The sequence below is a fragment of the Neolamprologus multifasciatus genome, chromosome 6 (assembly GCF_963576455.1).
Source record: "Neolamprologus multifasciatus chromosome 6, fNeoMul1.2, whole genome shotgun sequence".
Lineage (NCBI taxonomy): Eukaryota > Metazoa > Chordata > Actinopteri > Cichliformes > Cichlidae > Neolamprologus > Neolamprologus multifasciatus.
In genome coordinates, this window is record NC_140444.1 from 38,930,846 (window position 1) to 38,943,177 (window position 12,332).

A 12,332-nucleotide genomic window follows, 5' to 3' on the forward strand; every position below is an offset into this window, starting at 1 on the left:
TTAGTGTACGAGAATCTCAATTTCTTGTACATTTACAACAACATAGAGACGACATCTTTTTGAGGGAAGGCCTTGCAGCTGGATAATGTCTTCATAGTAGAAGAGTCCAGACCTTTAACAACGGGCACATGAAATAAAACGCACAATAAAGACGCAGGACAACTGAAACTCTCAGTTTCCACATGTTCATGGACTAATGTCAAAATAAGACGGGATGCTACGCCGCGGTAAACGTGGCCCTGTCCAATCGTTGTGGAGACATGTTGCTGTCCATAAATTCAAAGGTGAGAGGTTTTTGTTTGTTTGTTTGTTTTTAATATAACATTTTAAAATGTTTTTCCTCAGTAAAAACTCATTGGTTCATGGCTGATCCCTGTATGGTATAAAAAACAAGCAACTGTACCTCAAATAACAATAAATTATTTTATATTCTGAGACTAAAATGTAACAATACTGAAATAACTGATGTTTACATGAGACTGATTACCTCGCAGTGTTTCCTCTTATTTCCAAAATGTTACAACATGTTTTGTCAAGCTTACACATATTTAGGAAATCATTTCAAAACAATTCTCCGTAGACTTAAATCACACCTTTCTTGGCTGCTACTTCAAAGCACATTGTGCACTGTCTGTCCTGCGTGCTGCACAACAACATTCAATATTTAGTATTTACTGCTGTTTACACTTAGCTAGATTAATGCGATGGTGTTGTGTTTAGTATGTTGCTTTGTTTTTTTTGCTTGTTTTCTATTCTTTTTCTCTCAACAGGTGATCCAGGAGATATTTTCTTCCCCCCTTTCTCACTGTCCCTCTCCCCTTCTGTTTTTCTTTTCCTTCCTCTTTCTTTCTCCCTTTCCTATCCCTCACTCATGTCTGTCCCGTCTGTAACAACTGAAAATAAAATAAAATAAATAATAAAAACAAAGGTCGATCAAATGGACCAATTCGGCAATGCCATGATGATCCATTTGGCAAAATAAATCCATTGGGTCTCCTTGTTGGTCTTCAGACCACAATTCTGACGGCTAAAGAACCAAATGGGACAGGCAAAAAAAAAACTAAACAAAACAAAAAATAATAATTCTCCTTCAGTTTTTATCTGAAAATCCTGGTTGGATTAAAATATACTCTCAGTGCAAATCAAATCCTAACACGTGAAACAAACACTGCAGTTTAATATTTACTGATTAGTTTTTATTATTGGAAATGTTTCGTTTTAGTCTTTCTAAATATTATTGCACGGAGAGCATACATAAGTGGCAAGAGTTATGAAAATCCTCACAGGAACTTAGTCTTGTTAACATGTCAAAGCCTCAGCAGGCTGACGGTGAAGTGCTGATAACATTTCTAAAACTTTTATATTTAATAGAATTTAGTTTTCCAAGTTCACAAAATTGTTTCAATCGTTTAAAATGTTTTTTACATCAAGTTTTAGTTCGTTTGAGTTTTGTTTAACTCTAATATTCTGACAGCTCTTTCTGCAGGTGTTTAGCTGCAGAGAGATCAGCATCACAAAGAAAAGGGAGCAGCAGGACAGAGACGTTCAACCGCAGGGAGCAGAAATGTCAACATGTGTAGATGGTCCCAAACTTGTGCTTTCCACACACCACATATACATATAAGTCAAAATAAAGACAGCTTACGATCCTCTCGTAGATTATAAAGTGAAGGCACCATGTTTAAAACACACCTGCCAGAATATGAGGCTCTGTCTGGTAGTGCGTGTCCATCCCGTTCGCATAGATCACCCTCAGTGAGTGGTCGTTCCCCACCTGGTAGCTGTTACGAAGCTGGTCTGTTTAAAAGGAAATCACATAATAAATGAACCATTTCTTTATTGGATACTTTCCAAGGCATTAATTCATATAGGCAGTGTTCTTAGCTGACCTGAGGGTGAAGGAGAAAGAGACAAAGACAGCGAAGCATAAAGACAAAGAGGGAGACAAAGTGCTAAATGTAAGGGGAGAAACCGAGAGGGCAGCGTTTGAGCCTGGAGCACAGAGCCTGTATTAACATCTCCCAGCCTCTTTTAATTACATCCTCCTTGACCTTTCACAGGACTAAAGGCCGTTATGTGTGCATGCAAGAGAGTCCTCACAGACCATCTCAGAAACAGCCCCTGGGTTACCAGCTCATTCTCCATTCCCACTAAGTACTCTTAATCCGGTCTCTCTACTCTCTCCTGTTGTTCACCGTCAGCCGTCCGTCTAACGAGTTTTCATTTTTCTGGCTCACAGCTAGAAAACGAATGAAGTGATGGAGTGAAACGCTACACTTGTCAATTGTTCTGAATAACTCATGTTGCGATCAATACTTGTGCGTGGCCATGCACAGCTCACTCTGAAGTAAATCATCGCCTGCCTCACTTCAAACGGCTCGTTAGTTTAGATTGAACAACACCAAATGACTTTCCCCCGCCCGCCCTCAGCGTTTAGGGTTGAAAGTTTGACACGAAGGACGACAAGGATCCTTTTGCAGTTCCTATATCTAGGATTATTAGAGCAGATGGGATTACAGATCCATCCGCAGCGTGTACACTTACAACTAACACAAGCTGCTGATTTAACTGCACACATCCCAAACAGAACAAATGTGATGACGAGCAAAGCTTTGACAGGATGTCAGATGGGGGTATGTACATTTGACGCAACCACATGGACACTACGCTGTGTTGTGTGCTTGTGGTTGTGGCCAAGGATCCAGGCTAGTGACTGATTCCTGATACTGATCGATCAGGGAAAGTGTGGAAACTGCACAATGTGTGAAGCTTTCCTATGAGAAGTGATGAGAAATTGAACTGTGAGTAACTAATTGAATTTACTGTGAACCGTGCACTGATTTAATAATGAATAAAGAGTCTGTGGAAACTTTCCTTCTCTGGTTGCATTAGCTTCTTACCTTGCACCAGAGTGTAGAAGGAGTCTATTGATGATAGGTTGGTTGTTATGGCAACGTCCTCTTCCCTCCCTGACGTCTCAATGTCCACAGCAACAGCCCCTGACGACATGTCGCCATGGAGACTGGTTACCACCCCAGTAGGGAAGGTCACATTAGTCAAACGACCCTCACTGTCATAGCTACAAGGATGGTGAGGATACAGGAAGAAACAGACGTTAGGATCCGCAGATAAAAACTCAGCCCAGCAAAAAGTAGAGAAATTTAAAGGTTACATCGAGATATAAACTCAAGACGTAACAATCAGACTTTATTTCATTAATTAAATTAATCTGTCCATTGACCAGAATTCAACTAGAAATCCAAAAAGTGGCTCACTCGTAGAAGGTAGTCCAGCCAATTTGGATACTCTTGGTAGCCAACAAGCCACTGTTCCCATGGTAAGTAAACAAGACCAGTTCCTGACCCTGAGCTGTGAGAGTCTTCAGACCTCCATTAGTCCCAATGGTCAGCCAAATGACCTAAACACACACACAGGATCACAGGTAATCAAGGATACACGCTCGTAATCTGCTAACAAGGCTACTCAGGACTCACCTGATTGTCGGGAGCAACCACACGTACAGGCATCCTGTTAGTGTCTCTGCGGACGCGGAGCGTGTTTCCACTGCTGTCCGTCACCGCAGTCACATCCTCCTCATTGCTGAGTGTGTTGAGAAATGAGTTACTCATGTAAGGTGCCACAAAAGAGGACAAAAGCATTGAACAACATTGTCGTGTCGAACAATTATGCAAGGTAATGCAAATGTATTATGGTGCCGTGTGTGGTCTGTGGCTGAGCTGCAGGGGAGCCAATGCCGGGATCACCAGGTGGTAGGGATGCAACAATACCAATTTTTTCAAACCGATACTTGGATCTGAGTACTTGCCGATACAGAGTACAAAAAACGATACTTCTACCACACACACACACACACAAATACAATTAATTGGAAGACAGGTTTTATTATATTCCCTGCCGATAAAAAATAAAATCTTAATAAAAATGACCACAAAAAAATTTCAAGTGAAAAATAAGCACAAATTATTGCAGCGTCTCCACATTGTAATTTTACAAAATATCACTGAACTATTGGCACTGTCTCGAGCTTTCAGAATAATAAATAAACACTTCTGTTTGGAATAAAATAAATACAAATTAGGTTTGCGAATAAAATAAACTTTTAAATTATTGCAGAGTGTCCATATTGTAAACAAACAAACAAAATAATTATTATTAAATAAATAATAAAATATAAAAAATTATAAAATAAATAATAAATAAAATAATAATTGGCCTCCTAGTGGCCAATCTAAAAAACTACAACAGAAATGACAAGCCACCCTCTGATTAATGAAATAAGTTGGTATCGGTTCATGGTATCGGTTAACTTTTACGAGTATGAGTACACACACATTTTACAGTATCGGCCCCGATACCCGATACCAGTATCGGTATCGGTGCATCCCCACCAGGTGGTATCTGGCTCTCCAGCCGTTTAAGTTCAAGGCGGTCCATAGGCAGGGCCTCTCCCCGGCCCGGGTTCCAAGAGTTCCGAGCAGGTACTAAAATGTGATGTCGTCACACTGCATGCAACTGATTGGTTGGTCAGCAGTGAGCAATGAGAGCGTCTCATTTACAAAAATCAAAACAGCCATTTTTGAAACTTGGCTACAAAAACCAACGCCGTGTTCCCCCAAGTGAGAATAACCCACAAGCCTTTGTTGTTGTTCATGTTGCATATTAATTACATTGTGGGATGCACATTAGCGTTGCTATGACGACAAGCACGCAAACAAGCTAGTACTGGGTTGTAATGGAAAACCAGTCAACTCGAGTCGAGCCATGGTTATTAGTGGCGAGTCGATCCAAGCAGGTGCTAATGGCAAAGCGGCTTCAGTAACCAAGCAGTGCTGCAATGACAGTCACAAAGATGTGTTTCCTGACAAACACCAACCTGTAACTGAAGTTGTATTTGTAGTCTCCAGTAACCAGAGACATGGTGAACTGGTGAGTCCCATTTGCATCAAACACGTAGAGCTCTTGAGAGGCTGGACAGGCCACTTCATAGGAACTGGGACCTGAAGCCAGAGAGCCTGAACACACAAACCAGACAGACCAGTGACTTTGTGTTCTTCTTAGATTATGTTCTTATCTTACTTTTGTTTTCTATTATTGTTTAATATTTTGGTTTCTAAACTCATACACTATTGCATAGTCTATGTCATTTGCCATTACATGAATAACTGACGCAGGTATTCTCTCTTTGTAAATCTATTGGATTATTCTGCTGATCACCTTCACTACACATCCGTGAGACAGCTGTCTGCCTATTAACATACATGTCATACAAGCCCTCTATTGCACGTCTACTTTGTATGTGCATACACTTTATATACACACCCGTAGGTGGTTGGTTGCGTCGTACGGCTCGAATGCGGATGTTTCCCAGATCAGCCACATACAGCGTCCCATCCGGAGACACAACCAGAGAGGAAGGACAATTCAGCCTGGCATCTTTGGAGTAGCCATCTCCCGTTTGATAGCAGTCGCAGTTTGCATCATTCTACAGGACAGCCAAACGAGGGACAACAAACAACATCAACACAAGAAATTCGCGTCTCATATAGGTGTCTCAGGTTCCCAGTCATCCACATTAAGGTAGTCTAAGGAGCTCGGGAAGCAAGCCACTGGACTGAGTTTGGACTGAGTTTTGTGAAGACATTTCACATCCCATCCGAGAGGCTTCTTCAGCTCTACATTCAAATGATGGAGAGTCCCAGGTATTTAAACCCTAGTGGGGGGTATCTCTTGGTCATTGAGCCTCTCATTGACCAACCGTCATGTGCCTCATCACATTAGCCAAGGTGTGGGTCATAATCACCAGATCTTTGGGTGAGAACATTGTGAGATCTTGCTTCACCCCATCATGTGACCTCTTTGGGTCACCTGCTGTAAGATGTGCGGAGGTTGAGGGACCTGCGAAGGAGACTCAAAACTGCGTTGTAGGTGGAAGTTGCTGTTGTAAGCCACCCCTCTGTTCAAAAATGGGCTTTCAACGTGAACATAAATGGCACTCGTTTTAAAACCATCTGTTCTCTCAGTCCAAAATGTGAACTTTGGTATCATCAAACGAGTCCTTTAGCAGATGGTGTGCAGCTGTGTCTTGTCCTGCCGCGCTTGCTCTTCTATGTTGTGCAGTTCTATGGAGTGGCTGCTTGGTTCCTCCAGTGTAAAGGTCCAAGCACTCCTTGCTGTTATCTCCTTGCTACACTATGTTGCTTAGTTTTAGTTTGGAAGTTTCGTCCTTGGGATAAACCAGTTTCTTCTCTAATGGAACGGTTGGGTGACTGGAATGATAATGTTCTAGTTCCCTCTTTCCTGTGCGTCTTTGCTGATTCAATGAGGGCTCATTCGGGATAACAACTTGTTTTAGGAGCTTTCTTTAGATGTGTATGTTCCTTTCCCTTCTGGCTTACAGGAAACAGTTTCTTCTCGGTATTGCAGTGTCCTGACAACTCTGTGTTCCAGAGGGTGTTGGGAGTCAAAGAGTAGGTACTGGTCTGTGTGTGGGCTTCCAGTAAACTTCAGTGCTGAGCTCCTCCATGTGCAGAGCATAGTCCAGAAATAGCAAGCTATTATTCTTTCATTAGTTGGGACCACATCCTCATGTAGGTTTGACAGCATAATAGATATTATCTAGTAGATAATGGCAGATGGCTTGAGCACGAATTGTCTCCAGAGGGGACTGGCAGCATCTCCTGGGCTGGTCACCAAAGAAGGCATACCTTTTTTGAGAAGGCTTGTGAAGAGAGGGGGCCTGTAAACCTTGATTAGGTGGTCACAGATTAGATTGCGTGAAGTGGATATGCTGGCAAAATTGATTGGCGAGAACTTAACGTAAGCATGTTCAGCAAGGTGGAGTAGAAGCAAATCACGCTAGCATCCTGGCACCAGCAATGGTTGGTGCTGCAGACTGGTTGCAGACTAGTTTTAGTAGAGAGAGAACCTCCAATTCTGGTGCTACAATGGTTAACTGAGAGGAGGCATCGTGAAGTGCCATGAAGGTTTGTGCCTGCATTTTGCAGGGGAGGGATAGTGGAGAACATAACTGGCATCTCGGTGCAAGAAAAAGCAAATAAAATGTTTTTGACTTTTTAAAAAACCCATTATATGTAAAATATGTGGTGGAAATTAAACAAAAGGGGAAAATGCATAGAGCTGTGGTTAGGTCCTAGAAGAGCACCCTTTAATTCAAGGGAGGGAAAGGCCTGGGTTTAATAAACTGGTGGAGCAATGGGCTGTGTTCGTCACCAGATGTGTCCTGGTGTGCATCCTGCCTGGAATGTCAACTGGAAAATCACTCGGCCATCCAATGGGTGGCTTTGCATCCATTACCATTAATGGAGGTCCTGTTCAAGTGCAGTGGTATGAACTTCATCGGGATAATATCCCCGGAGTGCCTGGGGACATTGCTTTGTATAAGTTCTCGTGGATGATGTGATGTGATATCCCGAAGCAGAGTTGCTTGGTGCAGTTTCAGGTGATCTCCTGAGTCGGAATCCCAAAAGAGGTACTGACGACCACAGGGTCTCATTCATGTCTCACACACAGCTGTACCACCCCCAGAGCGATGGGCTGGTGGAGTCCCTTAAAGTCCATTACTGCCATGTTTATTCATGAGGATTAATGCAGTAGGGCTTGCTGTCAAAGCCTTTTGTTTGCAGTGGAGGAGGTGCCCTGGACCTCCATGGAATTTTCTCCCTTTGAACTGCTGTTTGGCAGGAAGCCACGGGGGGTTTGGACGTAATTACAGAAAACTGGGAGGAATTCCCAAGCCGGAATAAGAATGAGATTTAATATGTTGTGGACCTGAGAGCAAAACCACACACACTGGGCCGTTTATTATGGGAAAATTTGTGTTTTCACACAAAACCTCTGGTGATAATTTCCCATGCCATTATTCACACCCTGACGTGATGTCAATGTGATGACAACTACGGTTTAAATACCTGTGACTCTTCATTATTTGATTTGTAGAAGTGAAGACGCCTCTCTGATGAGAGGTGAAACATCTTCAGGAAACTTTCTCACATCCTGTTGCATTCACACGTCACTATTTGGATGCTACACATTCATTCTGAATTCGAGTATTTCAGTGAGCTGAGCAGAATGACCGATAAGGACTGAAAACAACAGTGAAGTAGCTGTGATGGGTACCTTGCAGTCACAGTCAGATAGCGCTCCAGCTATATGGGTAATTTCTCCATCAGTCGACACCTGGAGTTTTGGTAGAGAAGGAAATTATTCTTAAAGTTTAGCACAGTGGCACTTTCTGTTACAGCTTGGTAATAAAGTAGTAATAGAAGGGCAACAAGGCAGAAACAAGAACGTAATAATGTGGTAATTCAGTGGTTATTACTACTAAACCAGTTAATATCATGGTAACAACAGTGGATACGGTTAAGTAATATTACACTGAGATTTATGCAGCTGGATAATAAAACCTGGAGATAATAATGTAGAAATAAAGACATCCCCACGAGGAAAAAAAACATTAGTAATAGCATCGTAATACCTTAGTAACAATATGATAACCTGCTAGAAATAAGAGGGTGATATCTGTGAATTTGAATTATCACGTTTTTATACAGAGTTAAATTAAATAAGGTAACATTGGCTGCTCTTTTAGCATATTTGGATATATCCTACCTTAGATTTCCAGGATTCTGCTTAAAATTCATGATTACAAGGAGATTCTGTCCAGCACACTACCTGTCGAATACGGTGGATTTTCTTCTCATCCGTCTCTGCGATGTAGAGAACGCCGCTGTAGGATAAGGCGATGGCTGTAGCACCCTCTAGCATGGTCTGAACCGCCCTCTTTCCCATAGTGTACTCTATACCAGGCACCTGGCAGTGCATGGGACGACCTGCCACAATGCGAACCTGAACACACACATTTGCACATGAATGTTAGTTAAGAATCATTAAGTAGCGCTGTGCATTTGTTGTTGTGGCACAGGAAGGCTGTGAAATACAAATGTCATTAAATACTTATATATTCAATATATATATTAAGTCATGGGAAAAGTATGGGACCAGTGCGCCCCTCCTGGGATAGTTTCACCATGGGCCCACCTTGGAGTTGGGCCTAGGGAGGGGGAGCACACAGGAGAGGATCTGGTGGTCAGGCTTCAGCCCATGGGGCTCGGCGCAGCCCAAAGACTGTAGGGTTGCCACCCGCAAGACTTGACACAGGGGTCGGGTGCAATGTGTGTGAGGAGGCAGTCAGGGATGGAGGCCCTGGCAGTCTGATCCCTGGCTACAGAGGTTAGCTATTAGGACAGGGAGCATCAACTCTCTGGAGGAAAGGAGCTAGTAGGAGAGATTGAGCATTGCTGCTACATAGAGCCAGGTTCACCTGAATGCACGGCTTAGGCTCTGGAACCAGTTTCCTGGAGATGGGCTCGACTCTGTTCTAGTCTAGAGTGGTCAGGTTACCACCAGTATGTTGGGGGTTTTGCCAGTGGAGGTGAGGGTTGCTTCCCTGCGCCTTCAGGTTGGGGAACAGGTTCTGACATTTGCCCTTATGCACCAAAAACAGTTCAAAGCACCCAGCCTATTAGGAGTCACTGAGTGGGCGGCTCAAGGGTGCTCCATCTAGTGACTCCAACATCCTAATGGGAGATTTCAATTCAAAGAAAGTGAGACCTGGGAAGCATGAGCATGAACGGCCTGATCTGAACCTGCGTGGTTTTCTGTTATTGGACAACAGTCACCATTTTTGAATATGAGGATGTGCATCAGTGCAGAAAACACGAGGTTGCAGGATGATGATGAGTTTTGTAATGACATCATCAGGTATGCGCTCCTGGACACATTCATACAAATTAATTAATTGTTATTGTTATTATGTAATAATTGTTATTATTACACGTGTAATAACTGTTATAATTACATGTGTAATAACTGTTATAATTACACGTGTAATAACTGTTATAATTACACGTGTAATAACTGTTATAATTACACGTGTAATAATTGTTATTAATACACGTGTAATTATAATTATTATTACACGTGTATTAATAACAATTATTACACGTGTAATAATAACAATTATTACACGTGTAATAATTGTTATTATTACACGTGTAATTATAACAGTTATTACACGTGTAATGATGATTACACGCCCATTGTTACAGGCCATTTGGTTCCTGTACAAACGCAGTTGTCATTAATAAGTTGGACTTGTTTCCAGTGAGTGTTGGACTCCACTCCCTTTGTCACTGGTTCTGTTTTATAGCTTACATGGATAAAATGTCTGTCAAGCAGGCAGAAGGCTTCTACTTTCGCTACGTCAGAATGGGTTGGTGTCCTTTCTCTGACACAGGCTCAGGGTGTCAGAGGGTTTCGATTGGAGCCAATACTCCTCCATATCTAAAGGAGCCAGTTTGGGGATCTGATAAGGATGCTTCCTGGGCACCTCCTGGGTGGCATGTCCCATGAGGAGGAGGCCCACAGGGTAGACCCAGGACACCAGAGAGAGATTATATCTCTCAGCCTGGGAATGCCTCAGTGTACCTCCTGATATGCTGGAGGAGGTGGCTGGGGAGAGGGAGGTGGGCCTCTGCTTAGGCTGCTGCCCCTGCAACCTGGTGCTGGATAAGTGGAAGAAAATGAATGGATGGATGGATAAAATATACATTCAGCAAAGGTTTACATGATACCTGTCTATTTTCAGTGATCTGCAGCACAACATTGTTGTCCAGCACATAGATCGAGTTATCCATGGGATTTATGGCTAGATCTGTGGGCCACTCTAACCGCACCTGGAAGGAATGAGGACAGAGAAGAAAAGGTGACACTTCACTTCCTGTTCATTGTTACACACACACACACACACACACACACATCACATCATGTGATATGTTCACACAGTCTGATATTTTCTGATAAGCAAAGAGGTTTTAATGGTTAAAGGTTACCTGTCTTATGTGCATGCTGGTGTCACAGGTCAAAGGTCGTGCAGAGGTCAGATCATTGCTGCCCAACACTGTGGAGATGATCCCGTTACGATCCACTTTCCTAATCATAGTTCCATCCACAAAGTAGATGAGTCCGTTTTTATCAACTGCAATTCCTGTGAGTAGAGACACACACACACACACACACACGCACACACACACGCACACACACACACACACACACACACACACGATTTTATGATAGTAAATTATTAATGGAACTGCTTCAATGCATAAAGCAAAAAACAAACAGAAGTAAATCCTTTGAGTGGAGATGCAGCATAAACAGTTTCAATGACAAAATATAAAAAGATACAATAATAATAACATGAATGCAGTAAGAGTTCGGTGCACTTAAGCAAAGTCTGCAGAGGTTACTTAGATTACTATAAGCAAGAAAAATGTTATAAGTGATAACAAACAAGTGGCAGCTCGACAAAATAAGACGTTCACAGAGAAGGTTATTAGGAGCGACTGATTCCTGCAGCAGTGTAACACTTACAAACATGCAAACACAGTTAGCTATATGTCACTAAGTGTGGCATGACGGGCTTTTTCAGTACAGAAACAACAGTTCTCCTGGACAGCATGGACAGAGCGAGAAGGAAAACACAGGAAACGTGTTGTTGATGACAGAGGTCACACTGCAGTTCAAATAACCTCTCTATAAACTGATCCTGCATCATCTCACAGTCAAAATCCCAAACTGGTTTAGAAACGGACAGTCGTGACTTCCTCCTGGCTACCAGATTTAAATACATAACAGCACCTTTATAATGTGGTACAGCTGGACATTTGCAGCATTTCCTGTGCAGAGATGTGTTTCCTCTGTTGCACTTGAACTGAGGCTTTTGTTGGAGCAAAAGAAACCTTAGTCTTAGTATGGTGTTCCTGATAAATAAATAAGGTTTGTTATGACTTCATGTCCATCCAGGATAATGCAACATTCAAGTCTGGGATCATTTGAACGTAGTGGGAAACTGGCATATACATCCAATATTCAAACACGCTGACGTGCCTACAGTGTTGAAGGTGTTAATGGTCCTGAACAGGTTTGCATTGATGTCAGTGTGACTTCCTGAGCTTGATGAAAGAATTGAACTTGCACACCTGGACAGATCCTGGGTGTGGGAATTTAGTACTATAACAACATGCACTGATGCTATGACAGCTATTAATTCTGCTGCTGGCTGCAACAATAAATACTTCATCTACTTCTTGCATTACACCTCCCACACTGTGGATCATTCGCCCACTGTCAGGACTACTGTTTGGTACGGCTCTGCAGTTCCAGTGGACGAAGGACAAGAGGACATCTGACAGGTAATAAATCCAGTATGGCTATGCTTATGTAATGGACTT

At 42.5% G+C, this 12,332-nt stretch overlaps 1 protein-coding gene across 8 annotated transcripts in view; it reads right to left on the minus strand.

Moving 5' to 3' along the window:
* Positions 1-12,332, minus strand: part of tenm3 (teneurin transmembrane protein 3) — a 796,285-nt gene that overhangs the window by 26,583 nt on the left and 757,370 nt on the right. For all 8 annotated transcript variants that reach the window (XM_085163565.1, XM_085163562.1, XM_085163563.1 and 5 more), the window contains 10 exons: positions 10,932-11,086; positions 10,674-10,775; positions 8,713-8,886; positions 8,158-8,217; positions 5,341-5,503; positions 4,895-5,033; positions 3,495-3,600; positions 3,276-3,418; positions 2,901-3,079; positions 1,693-1,797 (listed from right to left, as the gene is read on the minus strand). In XM_085163565.1, the coding sequence (XP_085019691.1) occupies positions 1,693-1,797; positions 2,901-3,079; positions 3,276-3,418; positions 3,495-3,600; positions 4,895-5,033; positions 5,341-5,503; positions 8,158-8,217; positions 8,713-8,886; positions 10,674-10,775; positions 10,932-11,086 (1,326 nt within the window). The remainder of the gene's footprint in view (positions 1-1,692; positions 1,798-2,900; positions 3,080-3,275; positions 3,419-3,494; positions 3,601-4,894; positions 5,034-5,340; positions 5,504-8,157; positions 8,218-8,712; positions 8,887-10,673; positions 10,776-10,931; positions 11,087-12,332) is intronic.